Source organism: Ambystoma mexicanum, chromosome 1p (genome assembly GCF_040938575.1).
Source record: "Ambystoma mexicanum isolate Mex_15411 chromosome 1p, UKY_AmexF1_1, whole genome shotgun sequence".
NCBI lineage: Eukaryota > Metazoa > Chordata > Amphibia > Caudata > Ambystomatidae > Ambystoma > Ambystoma mexicanum.
This window is the reverse complement of record NC_090921.1, coordinates 1,505,416,376-1,505,432,863: the sequence shown is the minus strand read 5'-3', so window position 1 is coordinate 1,505,432,863 and position 16,488 is coordinate 1,505,416,376. Positions and strand designations below refer to the sequence as shown.

Below are 16,488 nucleotides of genomic sequence, written 5' to 3'. Positions count from 1 at the left end.
TTGTTGGGAAGGTAGGAGTTCACAATACATATTTCAGTTTGCTAATATGACCCCACAATATCACTTACCTTCCCTCATGATCTAATTCAGTCCTGGTTAGTTGGAAGGGGATTTGAGGGCTGATCCATGTGAACACCCCTCTGGCATATTTGGAGTATGTGGCTCCGAACCCCTGCCCGCCCCAGTACGTTTGTAGCGTTGCGGTAGATTCCTTTGTGAGATGAGTTTCCTGCAATAGGGACAGTCCGATCTTCTTCCTATGCAGGTAGGATTTAATCCTATTTCGGCGAAGGTAGGTACCCAGTCCCCTCACATTCAAGGTTAAAACCTTAATATGTGTGGCCATGACAATTTGCTCTTCTCTTCTGTGGTGGTCAGAGAGCCCAGACGCCTCCCCTCTAGGCTGCCTGGTGCCGGTTCACCCACCTCTCCCTCCTGTGTCCTCGCTGAAGGTGCTGCTTTACATCTGAGACATTTCAACTGTTTCAACTTCCACTCTGTTGAGTGGGTTAACAACGCTCAGGGGCTACCGCATCTTGTGGGCCTATCCATGTCGTTTGATGCAGATGTAGTGCTGGCAACAGGCCGGAACAGATTACGATGGTGCTCATGTGCGTTCAAACGAGCGCCCATCTGTGGTGGTGCAATCTATCTTCGTAGCGGTGGGTCTTCTTTTAAGTTCGGTGCCATGGTGTCAGATCTTGAAGTTGTTTGCTTTGCGGGATCAGTGGTTCATGTTTAGCCCTTCAGTTCTTAAGGTGCGTTTGTCACCTTCAGCCAAGTTATTGTGCTCCAGCCACATGTTGGCTGCAGCTTGGGTTTCCAGGAAGACCGTTTTTCCCTTGTAAAGTATCTTGAGGCGTGAGGGATATAGCAGCATGTATTTAAGATTGAGTTTTTGCAATCTGGCTTTGATTGGTATCAATGAGTTTCTGGCGCGTTGTACATTGTGGGTGTAATCAGGATACATGACGATCTTTGAGTCATTCCATTTGATCTCACTTCCTTCTCTCGAGAACTTAAGTATTGTCTCTCTGTCTCGAAAATGTAGGCTCTTCGTGATCATTGGCCGTGTCTACGATCCGGGCGGTGGGCTTTTTGTAGGGATCTATGGGTTCTCTCCACTGAGAATCCCTGAGAGAGTTTGCCGGGCCCGATTTCCTGTAGTATCATGGATTCCACGTATTCAGTCAGGTTGGTTCCTTCCATGTCTTCTGGAATTCCCAGTATGCGTCTATTACGTCGGGCCCTCCCCTCCACCTCCTCCAATCTTGCTTCCAGTCTTGCAACCTGCCTTTCAAGTTCGTGGACCTTAGTTTTCAAATCCAAGGTGGTTTCTGCGGTGTCCTGTAGGCCTGCTTCCACAGTGGTCACTCTTTCAGTGAGGTTGCGGGCATCTTGCCGCATTAGCTGCATGTCAGATTTGACTTTGTCTATTTTGGTGTCGATAAATGTTCTGAGCGCTGTGATGCCCTGCAGTACCTGCGTGTCCTTGGGATCATCTTCAGGTGGGGGTGACTCCGTCTGTGTGTTAATCTCATGGTGGGGTTGTTGCTTGGGTCTAGCCGCCGTGAAGGAGTCCATTATTGTCGTCGACATGGGTTTATTCCTTGTGGAGGACATCTTGCAGTGTCTCGCTTAGGTCGCTTCTGTGGCATCCGCTTGATACAGTGTTGCCGTGAGAGCTGGGTCGTGGGGCCGGCTTCCTCTTCTGCAGGTGGATGTGATCCCCGATTTCCTGATTTGTTGTGGCTGTGAGACGGGCAGCGCCCTAGTGGTTGGGGAGCAGGGTGACCGAGTCTGTTGTTGTGGTGGTAAGCGTCTCGGGGGGCAGTTGGTTCGGGTGAATGACTCTAGAGGGCAGCCCTGGGTCCCTGGATTCTGGAGTGTGAGCAAGTGTGCTCCACGTGGGGAAACACTTGGGTGCCTGTGTTTGGCTGATCGAGTCTGTGTCACGTTTGCGCCGGGCTGCTTTTATCTTGCCTGAGCTCGAGCTCTCGCGAGGGGTCCGGGCCCCTGCGGGGTTTCAATCAACTATGGCAGCTGGTCCGGTGAGCAGGGTGGCCTTGATCGTGCCCGCTATCTGTCCATTTATCGTGGTGGAAACCGCAGCAACAAATGTGGGTTTTCCTCACTGGAAGATGGTTGGTGGTGTAATGGGTTCAACGCCGCTTGGTCATTGTGGCTGTTTTATGGAGGCTCACGTCTAGCCTGCAATACACACAATGCTCTCGTCGCCCGCCAGGACTATCGGGCGTGTGTCGAGGATCTGGGCACCAGCCAAGGGATGGGTAATCGCCGTCTCGAGGGTGCTTGTGATCACGCTGGAGGCGAGGGACAGCAGCCACCCACCTGTATTGATGAGATGATGTAGTGAGGAGCAGGGCCGAGTCCCTCAGGGCCGCTGTGGGCGCACTCTCATATGCGTCCAGGGGAGAGGGACAGCAGCCTGCAGGGGTGCCAATCTGGGGCTAAGTGCTCTTCCCCGCTTTTGCCAGCCAGGGTCCCTGGGTACCTGCAGTCTGTGTCAGCCTCTTACAGCTGGGTTCCTCAGAGGCACCACCGTCTCCCGCTGCCTCCCGCCGGTTTCCAGTCTCCTCAATTGCAGCCCGGTGCCATGTGTCGCGTCCGTGGCTCAGAGGGCTCCTGTTCTATTGGCCTGGGGTCCCCGCTCCCCCCACCCCCCAGCCGCCGGGGCTCCGTCACGTTCAGAGTCGCAACACGCGGCTCAGTGGCTTCCCTCTCGGCGAGCTGGTCCTGGGCCCGCCAGCCGACCGGTCCGCGGCTTCAGTGGGGTTGGGGAATCAGTTGTAGAGCTGCATTCCTTGCGGCGTGGGTTCAGAGATTTCCGGGCTCGCCTCCGCTGAGTCGCTCAAGCCTGGAGCCGTTGTCAGTCCCCCGAGTGACAGGGAAAAGGGCAACGGGCCGCCAGATCCTTCTCGCCTTAAACGCTCAGAGGAACCTTTTGGTGCCATTTTGGAGGGTGCCGGGGGGCCTTGCGAGATGGCCGTCACCGCGGCTTCCCCAGTCCGTTTTTCGTTCAGAGGGGCTCTGGGAGGCAGGGAAAAGGTTTAGCCGTCCTTACTTGCTTTTGGCTGCTTTGAGTTATGTCTTTATCCGCGGCTACAGGATCTGTTACAGGATCGTGGACGGGAGCTTTGTGGGTTCACGTCTTTACTCCATGCGTGCTGGCCACACCCCCTCTCAATGGGGCTGATAACCCGGCATTTTCAGCAGCAGCGGTTAGGAAAGGAGACGCTGCAGGATATCTTAGGAAGGCTCACAGTAGCGCTGCAGTAGCAGCTCAGAAAGCTCCTATAAGGGAAGATGCTGGGCTCTCCAGCAGGAACGCCACAGCAGGCAACATCATTTCCCACACGGAGGGGGAAGGCGATCAGGCCTGACTTTGTCTAATAGTACAACAAGCTGGTAACCCAGATGACCCTAACGAGGATGTTTAATATTTCCAGGACTCTAGCCAGGGCGGTCAGGATCCTACCTGTCAGGACACGAACTGGGACCCTGCGGATGACCAGGGCTCATGGCATACCACCCCACCCCCCTCATGACCATGACCCTGGGAAAACATTCTTGATGCTCCTCCTGTCACCCAACCCAGGGATTTGACACCTATTGACAACCACATGCTGTTCAATAACCTTCTAAAGAAGTCTTCTGATCACTTCAAGATTACCACGCAGAAAGCCATCCCTGACTGGGAATTTGTGGAAAGTATCCTGGAGGAAAAGACCCTGGTCAGCCAAGCTATCCCTTTGCTGAACTCCATAAAGCTGTGCCTGGCCCCACCTCTCTGCTCACACCATCGCTCACACGTGCAGTCAATCCCCAAGTGGACAAATATTTCCCCCTGGCTCCTTCAGACCCGCTGTATATAAGTGGCCATGCCATCCCGGACTCCCTGGTCGTCACTACTACACGGAAAAGGGCTGCAGTACCACTATCCTCATCTTGATCTCCTCCCGATAAGGACTGCAAGAAATCGTACACCCATGGCAAGCATGTCACCACCTTGGCTGCCTTTTCCCCCTGAATTGCCAAAAATACCACGCTCCTAGCAAGCTACAGTGACGTTCAGTGGGGCCTTGTACAAGAGGGCCTCCAAGATGTTCCAAATCACGCTCACACCCGCCTTTTAGCCATGGCTGGGTAGGGGCGGCAAGTCACCCAGTATATTCTCAAAAATACCTTGCACTCTGCTGAAACTGCGGGACGTGTCCTTGCTCAGGGGACCCTTTTCAAACGCCATGCCTGGCTGAAGAATTCAGGCTTTAAGACGGAGACCCAGGCTGCCCTCATCAATAAGCAAGTAGAGGATGCCAACCTTTTAGGAAAGCGGTAGATGAGGCCTTAGAAACATCCAAGAAGGTGCACAAGACCTTAAAACCGCTTAATCCAATCTCAGCCAAGTCCTTCGTCCAGCGAGGAGTTTTCAACACCCGCTGGAGCTTTCGCAAGCAGTCTTTCTCCCGCTCTCCACAAAGACAGTATGGAGAGCGGGAGAAAGACTGCTTGACAGGGCTCCTCCAGTGGTTTTCAATCACAAAAACAAAGTGGGTTTCGACAAGGGTAAGGAGGAGGTAGAAACTCTGCTTCCAGAAGCTCCCCAGCCTCCACCTCCAAATGACTCAGTGGTACGGGTCCGCTCCCTTACATCCCCAGTTGGGGGACGTTTAATATCTTTTACCCATGCATGGGAAGGGATCACATAAGATCAGTGGGGACTCAAGACCATCGCCCAGGAGTACTGCATACAGTTTCTCCGGCCACCCCGCTACCACCCACCCAGAAGCAGACTGTCATCAGACCATCTGCGTATCCGGCTGGACAAAGTCAGTCTTGCTGGAAAAGGGCGCCATCTAAGTCGTCCCTCATTTCCAAGTAAACAAGGGTATTTATTCAATATACTTCCTTGTACCCAAAAAGGATCTAACCATGCCCCCTGTTTAACATCAGCGTCCTGCGAAAAAATAAGTCAAACCACAAAAATTCAGAATGACAACTCTTCAGGAACTAATCCCACTGGTGCGGCAGGGGATTACATGGCCACATTGGACATGAAAGATGCATACCTTCATATTTCAATGTTGCCAGCGCTCAGAAAGTACCTCAAGATAGAGGACACACATTATTAGTTCAAGGTTCTCCCCTTTGACATTGCCTCAGCCCGGGGGTGCTTCCAAAGGTATTAGCGGTAGCGGCGGCTCACCTGCACAAGCAGTCCATCCCTGTGTATCCTTACCTCGACAACTGGCTCATAACCAGTGACTCGTATGGAACATGTCTGGGGAATACCCAGTAGATCTCCTATTTAATCTAGGGTTCTCTATCAACAAAGTTAAGTCTGGTCCCCAGCCAAGTCACAGTATCTGGGGATCCTAATTCAGGCAGAAGACTGGCTCGTCTTCGCCTCCGATGAGCGGGTTCAAAGCATGCTGTTCCAGATTCCTCATTATGTAGCCAGTCATTGGGTAACCGTACGCAAGGCCATGCAGCTGCTGAGGATGATGGCATCCTATATCTTCCTAGTTCCACATGCTCGCCTGCGCATGCGCCCCATGCAGGAGTGGCTCTCGAGCCAATGGTGTCAGGCCAATGGCACGATCTAGTGGTTGTCTCAAGATCCCTCGTTCAGTCTCTGCAGCGGTGGTCAAAGGAAAAACCTCTGCAGGGGAAAACCTTTACCGCCCCTGCAGTAGAGGCTACTCTCACCATGGACGCATTTCTGTCAGGGTGGGGAGCTCACCTCCTTCAACAGACAGTGCACAGCGTGTGGTCCCCATCAGTCAAAGCAATCTGTTGGAACTGCTTGCAGTGTTCAAAGCCCTAAAAGCCTTCCAAGCACATCTGCAGGGGAATACAGTCCTCTTCTCAAATTGTGTTTTGCTCTTTCATAGCAGGCAACCTCTGTACTGCCATTACTCAATCCTTGTCTTCAGGGGTTGTGCCTAGACCACTAAAAAGGGCTGTGGTAACTCCATAAATTAAAAATCCATCTGGTCCAGTAAACTATCGGCCCATATTGCAGTTGCCCTATGTCAACCTGTTGGAAGCTGAAGTAACATCTCAAATACAGAGTTTTGCCAAAGAAAATGAGTGGGTGCACGACGTTCAGGTCAGTTTTCAGCCTTACTACAACACAGAATCTGTTGTTACAGGTGCCTTGGATTATTTAAGGGGATGGATTGGCTGAGGAGTAACAGGGATGCAGATTCTTTTTTATTTATCCTTGACCATGACATCCTCCTAGTCGTCTGTAGAATTTGTCAAACAGGGACAGCCTGGAACTGGGTCAAATCGTACCTGACCAACCGGACACAACCGGTATTGCTCTCATCTTTTCTATCCTCCATAGGATGTTTCACTTGTGGCGGAACTCGGGGTTCATTCCTGAGTACACTTCTTTTTAAATTGGTACTTGAAACCTCGGACGGATTTCATCCAGCTCAGTGGAATGACATACTCCATGGGTATTTTGAATAAAGGCTTTTCCTCGACTCACTGTCTTACTGTTGATACCATGCCTTCCTTACAGACACAAGTGAACACAGTTCAAGAGTGTTTTTTGAACTTTAACAAGGGTGTGATAAACGCCTCTCTAAACCTAAATCTACAGATGGGAGCAAGCTACGACCATCAAATAAAAATAATGCAGTCCTACTGGAGTCTCGTCAAAGTAAAAGGGCCTGTGCTAAAAAAAACCTATTGCCAATCCTTACCGCTAAACATACATAGTGAGGGGTAGTGTTCATGAAAAAGAAAGAAGTGTTCACAAAATGATATGTCAGGATGTTCAGGCCATTGGCCTCCCTTCCCCATGTTTTCAGCGCGGGCAAGGCGGTTCACTCGAGCAAAGCACGCACTCTGGCTTCTTCAGCACAAGGACACCGTTTCATTACAGCATCAGGGCCTTCTGTGATGCAAGTCTCTTTGGTTTCCAAAAGCCTCTTGGCTCAGAGGGCCTGATGTAAATAAACATAAAGTTCCTTTCCTCTTTCGAGTGTTCAATTAGGGTGTCTCACCCCGGATTCCCCTCACCGGGCTAAAATCCTTTCTTAGTCACAATTGGTCTCCTTCAGCCAGGCTCGGACCAATTGTAGCATGCGTTCAACTATCGAAGACCTACGAATGTGCACAGGATTTAGCTTGACCCGTTGCAGGACCACTTCGATCTCAAAATTCCCCTTTCAAAGTTGCCAATTAGTTGGATACCTGACAGAGACCTTCGAGTGAGCACCCACGTGCCGCTGGATCACTCTGGCTATGGTATCTTATTTGCCTTCCCCAAAAAGTTGAATCACTCCTCTGGTTTTCTATTATATTCGAGTTGTTTGTCACATACGTTTCACGCAACATCCTCTTTTGATTTCTTCGTACAGTGTTGCTGCTTGCAACCTTGGTTCTAACACAGGCTGGTTTGGCATCAGTCTCTCCAACTCACCGGCTGTGCTATCTTCCCTGGCACTGCTTTGTTGTAGGAGCCAAGGACAGCACCACAGCGGCAGCCACTCCTCCCCGCCTTGGTTATTGACATGGGAGAGGCCCGGGTACCTCTGACACATAATGCAGGTTTGTTCAGCTTTATTTTCCGGTCTTAGGCTTCTTACTTTCCTAGGTTCGCGAAAGTAACGGTCTGAAAAGTTCAATGGCACTTCCCTCCTTGCAACCCTCTCTGGTCTCGCAGTCTTTCTCCTCGTGTTAAACTGCCATCTTGGAACTGCTGCTTGTGTACTTTATCTTGCTCAGAGTGTGCTTTCCTGCTCCGCCTTTTATCAGTGTGGTGAAGTGTGATGGAAGTCGGGTGTGTGTAATGATCAGTAATTGCCTGACGTTGCCTGACCATTTTATTGGGACATGTCATTTACATGGCTCTGGTGTTAGTCCGTTTTCGCTCACGGTGAGCTGTCCGTGAGAAAGTGCTAATGTTGGGAAAGGGGCGGGGGTTGAGTTCCTAGGTATCCTACCTGGTAGGATGGGGAAAAGGTGTTACATGGAAGGGGATACCGCATCTCACCTTCCAGTGTCTCACTTCCACTCCCTGAAGACCCCTCATCCAGGTGATCCTCCCGCACAACTCCTAATTTATCCAATTGTTATTCGAACTGACCAATACGGGATGGCCAACCATGGGAGGATATGATGTAAGCACTACTTCCACAATGGTGAAGCCAGACATTTCATCCAATCAATAGTCGGCTAAGGAGAGAAAGGACTGAATAAAAGGAGAGCCTGTTCAGTTGCAAGTTGTCTTAGCTGGGGACGGGTTCCCTGTCTCATTGGTTAAAGGAAAGCAGTGGAGAAAAAGCTTGCAGCAAGGGATTGAAGGGTTCCTTGTGCCTTGTAGCGACCCTGCTATGCTAAAGAGGGAAACCTGAGAGAGCCCAGCTGAACACAGACGGTAGAAGAGGATCTGGAAGAACAGAAGCTTGTGCTAGCCTGTGGAAGGGGCTAGGCAATCTAAAGTTCCCTCATGGAAGAAGTGACTGTGAGCAACCCCAGTCTCTTTTTTTCTCTTTCTCTGGTCCCAGGCCCCTTTGTATTGACTTCTCGGATTCCAGACACCTGTATCTGTGTTTCTCTTTCTCGGGTTCCAGACCCCTTTGTATTGACTTCTCGGGTCCCAGTCCCCTGTCTGTGTTTCTCTTTCTCGGGTGCCATCCCCATATCTGTGTTTCTCTTTCTTGGGTCCTAGGCACCTTTTTCACACTGGCTTCTCGAATGCCCTTGAGGTCCACAGGCCACTCCTGTACCTTCTGTACAAATAACTGCATCTGCCCATTATGTCCTCCCTGTATCCCAGTGGGGGGGTCCCCCATCATATCCCAGTGCTGAGTACCACCCCTAGGGGGCTATCGGGTAGCGTCCTCGCCTCCCTTGCCTCATGGAATGGGTCTCACCCTCGGGGAGAAGGGGCTTCATCATAGGTTTCATCACAGTATCTAGTTATTCGTCACTGTGGTCCTAACTGTATACTCGCTGATGGTAGGTTCATAGCTGTTAGCTAGAAGAGTTTAAAAGTTGCATTTCTGTGCCTTAGTTTAAAAATGTATGTTATTTTCTAACTTTGTCAATGAACAAATCTGAGTCATATTTAAACGGGGTGAAAGCTTTGGTGTGACGTTCTGCCCATTTTTCTCATTTTATACAGAGTAAGGGTGGAATTTTGTCAAAAGCCTGTGATTACATACAGGAGTTAAGACAGGGCAACCTTCGCCTCTCCGAGGAACTGCAGAGCCTTAACCAGCTACAGATGGATAATGAGGTTCTGCGACAACAGGTAAGAAGGAAAGGCTCTCGATATGCTACCAGAGAGCCGGCCAGGAGGATAGTGCAATTATGCAACACAGTCATCTGACCTGTGGTTCATTGGATGCTGGAGCATTTATTTTGAAACTATATTGTAGACTAATAAATGCTTCCTGTTGTGACTGTCTCCTTATGAACCCCATCAATTAGCAAGGAGTGTTGGCTTTAATCCATTGTGTTTTTTCAATTGCATAATGATACATGCAACGCAGGAACACTGCTTCTCCTGAAGCTCCCAGTACTTTTCTATTTTCTTTACTTATGGCACAGTAGCATCAAATGCTGAGCAAGAGGCATAGGTGCAGTGGTGAGGGCATCATGTGGCAGATTGTTTTCTTGCATGCAAACAGGCATTGACTGTAAGTGGTGCTTGCTGGGATGCTCTTGTCTTCTCTTTGTTTAGGGAGGAAGAGGACTCGTCTAGCTCCCTCACTTCTGTTATTCGTTATCGCTATGCTCACGAGTGCACCTGGTGTCTACCGGGCACAGTAGTGGTGGGGATAGATGGAAAGCCAAAATGCCCTACATGTATTTTATAGAAATATATATAACTGCATGATCCTGTGCCTAATGCAAGGCTTGGGGCAATACAGATAGGTGCAGCAATTAAGGGGCCCAACTACTCCCATCTGCTCTTCACCTGGCTGGCCCCAAAACCGATACCGACTCTCTTCGGCGTCTTGAGCACCAGTAACCACTGGGCAGCAGGTCTAAAGAGCACTCCACCTAGTGTGCCAGGGTGAGGGTCAGCACAGGGGTTCCTCTACTGAAGGCGGCTTTTCGGACACCACACAAAAGAGGCATTCAGAAAAGATAACATACTTGCTATGGATGGCACGTCAATAACTTTGACCCCATCAGCTTTTCTCTCAGTTTTGCCAGGCTGAGGTATTTAACTACAGTCTGGCGTCCGCATCATGTCCACTGCTCCCAAAGGGGATGACAGATCTTTTTCTTCAATTACATGAGGGAATTGATATGATATGTTCTCGTACACAAAGGTAAGATCCAGTGGGCTCTTATTGAAATACACCAAAGTCTGACACTTTCTGACAAATGTATGTAATTGGGTAAGTAGATTTTAAAATGGTGTCTGTGAAATTTTTGTCACAGGAATTATGGGCCCGATTCACAGAGCATTTTTCATTTGGATTGCGCCATTATAAAAGGCTTCCGTGAATCAGGACCTAAGTGTTTACATTCAAAGCAGTTACTGTATACATTAAGCATTACTGATACACACTGTAAAATGCTCCAAGTATATTTACAAAAAACACCTTTGTTTTACGTTTTCATTGTAGGTTTTCAAGTTGCGATGCTATCTACACCCTTATTTTACCTTTATTTGGTGCCAAAGGGCTAAAGATGTAGTCCTGTTACCATACCTATGAAGCCATAGGTGACCCCTAAATGTATGTGGGGTTACACATGAGTACATATTGCATTCCCTCCTACATTCAGCATCCTCCCCAGTACTTGTGTGATATTCATACATGGACCAGACTTTTTTCCAGCAGCAACATGGAAACATATATTTGTTTTTGGTGGTTTCAAAGCACCACCATATGTGCCAGAACCATTTCTAGAGAGGGAGCCAAGAACCATTTCTAAAGAGGGAGGAAGTGATGGGGTATTGGAAAGTGGAAATTATGTTTGGCAATGTACTGACAAGGATTGTGGCATTAATCAGATGACCTAGAATTAGATTTTTGTTTTGGTTTTTGTTCCAAATGTATCAGTAACTTCTCACACCTGGTAGAGGTTTGCGAGAACCAGGGTCTTGTTTCCTCCCTTCTCATCTCTTCCATAACAAACGCATCCCTTTGGGGGTTTGTCTGGCATTTAATTACACTTTAAAGATAGCTATGCCTCATTTATGCATGGATGTAGGTGATGTCGAGCATAGGTTCCCCCGCGCCGCCTCAGTTGTATGGAACCACAGGTTGCATTGATCAAATGTTAAAACATTTATTATGCAGATTCAAAAAAACGATTTCCTGCTAGCAAAAAGAGAGGTAGCAATCAACTGGTGGTCTAAATCGTCCCCCAAGGCTGCAGGCCTGGTACAAGGACATGGCATGGTGTAACTCCTGAGAAGAGACCTGCATAGAATTAGCTGCCCACACACACACATCTCAAAGACTAGCAGGCACTGGGAACTTGATGTAACTGGCAACATATATGCACTGCAACAGCAATATTACATTTCATAGTGTGGACAGGTAATGTTTGCATGCCTGTACAATTTCCATGTATACTATGCCTGAGATCTAGGTTCTAAGCTGTACTATTAAGAGATGAACTGTGAACCTCACCTTGCCAGGAGTAATTCACTTTGGATAATGCCACTCTTGTTTTTTTTTTTTTTGTTATCTCATGCTCTTTTTGTTAACTCATGCTCTATCAGTTGGCAGTTGTGATTTACCTTTAGCATATATCCTGAATTGCATAATGAGTTGTCAATATATGCCATGACTGATTGTTAATTTACAAAGCCATTAATAAAGATGTATAAAAAACGATTTTAATTTTTTTTCAAAATGCCTGCGCTCCACAAAAAAGGCTCTCATTTTTTATTTCAATTGATGGGCATGCCACTTTTTTTGGGGCGGGAATAATCGGAAGTCGTCATTGGTCTTGGTGGTATCTCGACTCCTTCACTGGGTCGTGGAAGTGACTCCGGCCCATGGGCGAGAAATGAATATAGTCACCATAGATGACCTAATCGGCCTGGTGGGGACGCAGAATGAACGCACGAGGTGACACATTTGCCTAGCACTCACAACTTGAAGCGCACTGAGGTCTTGGGTGGGATTACAGGGGGAATCGAGGTCTATTGGAGCAACAAACTGACTTGTAGATCACATGAACCTGTCACTATGAAAGGTTATTGTTAAGACGGATTTCTGAACTCTGTCCTGGTGGCGCAGAAGTTCAGAAGGCCAACCTAATTACTTGGAACAGGGTAACCTCTGGACGAGCCAGACCAATCAAGGTAGCGATCGCGGCGGTCAAGACTAGGTCTCAAGAGGGGTGAGGGTGACTGAAAGCCCGCAATGAGCACACAAAGCAAAAGCGCTTACAGACTACTCCAAACAGTTGTTATATCAAAAATATATACACATTTATTTTAAGGCCTTTAAAACAACGACCGCAGCGAGAACATCACAATATCACAATATTAAGCCAACACATACCATATCAACACAATATATATACAAATACGACAGTCTCAAGCATTAGAGGCACGAAATGTGTAGTCCACCTGCAAGGGGAGGAAAACAGGCAGTGCGATAATGCTTTAGACTCAGTTCGCCTTCAGAGGCACCTAACTAGATGGAAGTCCGAGCCCTGCGAAGAGTGGAGCCTTGTGCTCAAAGTACCTGCACACGCTGGTGCCAACGGGTAAAAGGAGAAGCTCTTCGGAGGAAGTCAGGCAGTTCGGGTTAGTGCACAACAAAAGAAGAACAGGTTCCGCGACTCAAGCGCAGCCTCCACAGTGAGCAGAAGCAGAGCGCGAGTACGGACAAAAGGGTGCTGTTTTTACACAGCGGGGAAAAGCAATGGGCTACTGCAGGAGGGCGACCAGATCCTAGCTATACTACTCACCGGTCCCCGATGCAAGCAGACCCAGGCTTCTCCACGTTAGTTTCAGCAGCTGGCAGGTTCAGAAGAGCCGGGAATGCCTCGTCGTCGTGTAGAGAAAAAAGACGTCCCAATCGAAGAAACCTGCACAGTTTTGTCACCACCGCAGGGCAACGGAGCGGCCGTGTGTATCCGAGCCAAATGTACACTACTCACTTCAGACTTGGGAACGCCAAGTGTACTAAGTGTGTGAGAGTGACCAGGACTCGAAATACAACACAACCTGGCGGCGGTTACAGAGCAGGACTCCCGTGTAAGCTGGTCAGTCAACTGGATGGCCCAGAGACGCTTCCGAAGGCTTACTGGCAGGAGATGATGAAGTTGCCGAGAATAGCTGTTCCTGCTATACCAAAGGTCGAAGCACCAGTACAGGCCTTCTGGTTCGATCAAAGGAGGAAAGGGTTTCACAGGACGACAGCAGTGCAAAGGAGGAGTCCTTCAGCGGGTCACCAGCGATTCCTCGGTCCAGCCTCTTGGTTGCAGAATACTTGGCTCCTGTATTCCTTCGTTCGTGAGAACTCAGGAGATCGACATGGTAGTGGTGTTTCCAGCCCCCTCTTATCCACGGTTCCCTTTGCGCCAAAACGGAGGGGAGCCAATGGGAGATCCACTCATCAACACACACACCATTCGTGGACCAATCACGGACCACGGTGGTCCCAGGCATTCACACCACCCTAGACTCTCTGGCACCCAGGATGTGTATTGGGACCAGACATCCCAGCCCACACCCTGGAGGCACACAAAAGACATGTAGAAGCCCGCGAAAGCATCCGTGTTTCGCGGGAAAGTACATGCCCAAATAAGGAAGGCCCCGGGTCGCTCGACCTGGGGAAGGTGAAGGGAGCAAGACGGTCAGTGGACAGGACAAAGGAGCCTCGTGGTCTGGCCATTTTGGGAGCCAGGCCACCATTTTGGGTTCAGCGCGAAAAACGCGCTTAGAACGCCAAAAGGAGCTCAAAATACACAAAACGATCGCTGCCACCATTCCAGTCCCTGAATGACTTGCACTGATCAAATACAATCCTAAACGAGTATCTAGGGCCTGTAGAAGGCTAGAGACCCAAGAGAGCTGTAACTTAGCTTACAGTGCCCTCTTGTGTCATGTTGCACTAAAGCCGCAACATGATAAAAGAAACTATGGGAAACTGACTGTCTTAAGGGCATGTCAGTTTCCCCATAAGAAAAGGAGCGAAAGCCCAGAGGAGTGCGGCAGAAGGCTGCACTTCTCTGGCAAAGTCAAGAACAAGGTGAAAAACAACAGCAAAAAGTTTAGGGGTTGCCACATGGAAGGAAAATTACCTACAATTACAAAATCTTTCCTAACAGTTATCTATTATTAGTTCTGCCAAGCATGTTAGGTGCTCATGGGTGATCCTGTGATCTGTGTTTTAAATTGAGGTATATTCACCCTCAGTATTGGCCAATAAAGAAATCTTTGCCATGAAATAATACTTATGATTCTTGCATGATAATCCTTGCATTATCATAAATTGGCTGGGTGGTATTTCTCATATTGCATTTCTCTTTACTTGTCCACTGCTGTTTATCGCTATGGTAGTTCATCCGACTGAGGTTGATAAACTGGAACCAGTGTCCTTCAGCTCATCATACTATTTGATTATCAGTATCTTCTGTCCTAGTGTAGTGTTCTGTACATAGTTAACAATTTAATATTTTATTTTTGCACATTACAGCTGGTGTTGTTGCCACTCACTTGACTGTTTGATGAGGGACAGACGAATGCTTCCCTGTTTACTAGTTCCCTTATGTGCTTTAACAGAAAAACCCTGCACTTTCCCCAACATGGCAGATCTGATCCCCACATTAGGCACTGTGGTAAGTCAAACATAGGAGACCGACAAGAGGGCATGTTTCAATGATGATCTATTGAGAAATTTAAGAAAACCTCCTCTAACTCTATTTCTATAACGAGGGCCCTACTCCACAAAAAAACTGCTGCTTGTCAGAATGTCTCACGAAATAAACTGTCCTCGATCCAAATCTACTTTAACCTACCAACTAAGCTTGCACTTGCAAAAGAAAGAAAGAAAAGAGAATCTAGCCTGAGGTTGGCCTAGGGTTACTTCCCCCCGTTTGTAACTTAGTGGAGGCTGGTTTTCTGACACCCATCAAAGAGTGCTTACGTTCTCCTCCTCTTCTAGATCAAAATAGGTTAAGACACTGTCCTCATCATGAACTCCAAACAGACTTTACTTTATGCCGTCTCCCGGAAAATCTTTCACGGGACTGGATAGGTCGGTAGTTAGAAAAGAAACGTTCACTCCTTGTCTTATCTGAATGTTTCAACTTCTCTGCCTCGGTAGGCCTCAGACTTGATAAGCCCTTTTTGGTGTTTGGCGTACCCTTTCATTCAGCCCCTCGTCGGGTAACTGGTTTCTCAATCCCATCTGGGTTTTGTGTGTGCTGAGCCCTGTTTCGTAGCTTGTTTCTTTCAACCCTTCCTGGGTTTCTTGTATGGTCAGCCCAGCACTGGCTACGGGCCTGTACAGCCCTGCAATGGCTATGCTGTGGCCTTATTGCCCGCCCTCTCAATAGAACTTTCCGTACCTCTAATCCAACTACGGTGTCGCCCCGTGGCGTCTCTGGGCATTGCAGTTCTGCTGTTCAGGCCTCATTGTTGACCCTGTTTCTGGAAGGACTGACTCAGGACGTCTCTATGATAGGATGTCAACACGCTGCTCCTGGCTGGACCTTGGTTCCTTCACCAGCGGCGTCACCGGCTCTATAGGTTCTCCGTTGGTCCCCAAGCGGTAGCATTCCACAGGCTTCCTCGACTCTCTGCCCACCATGTTAACAATGTAGTTCTTCCTTCTTCCTGTGAAGGAGGGGCTACCTCCTCTGCATGGACATGCAGGCTGGCATTTCTCACGGTCCAGCTGCTTCTCTCCCCTGTTGCTGGCATCTAGTGATGGTTTAGTTCCTACCTTGAAGGCAAGTGAAGATGCCATTGATCCGGGTCATCATCAGAAGGCGTTAAGAAGTACAGGTCGATGGACTCCTACAAACTCAGAAGCATGGCGCTATATGAACCCCCCCACCAAACAAGCTTCACATTCTACTCCGCGCCGCACACCACATATACTAGAATCGACTATATATACCTTACACCAGAGTTAACAGTGGCGTTGTCCACATCAAAAATATCCTCCATAACGTGGTCAGATCACAACATGGTCACGATCATCCTCAGCCAGATGGAGCTCCCCCACAGACGCTCGAAATGGCGTTGCAACGAAACTCTGGAAGGACCCAATATTCCGAGAACAATTTGCGAAAGAACATTTGCAAATACTCCAACGAAACAACACCGGCGAAGTTTCGAAAAATATGGTATGGGAAGCAGGGAAAGCCACGTGGAGAGGCATACTAATCAAAGAAGCAGCGGCAAAGAAAAGGGAGCACCATCTGATAGAAAATAAGCTGAGAAACGAAATAGCGCAATTAGATCTTAGCGCCCAAACTGCAGACGCTGAGAGAGAAAAAAAATAAGAGTCA

The 16,488-nt window shown here is 48.6% G+C and overlaps 1 protein-coding gene across 4 annotated transcripts in view; it reads left to right on the top strand.

Moving 5' to 3' along the window:
- Positions 1–16,488, top strand: part of USF1 (upstream transcription factor 1) — a 1,351,219-nt gene that overhangs the window by 1,182,100 nt on the left and 152,631 nt on the right. For 3 of the 4 annotated variants that reach the window (XM_069607201.1, XM_069607199.1, XM_069607200.1), the window contains one exon: positions 9,167–9,295. The exons of the other annotated variant lie outside the window; for it this stretch is intronic. In XM_069607201.1, the coding sequence (XP_069463302.1) occupies positions 9,167–9,295 (129 nt within the window). The remainder of the gene's footprint in view (positions 1–9,166; positions 9,296–16,488) is intronic. 4 annotated transcript variants of the gene reach the window in all.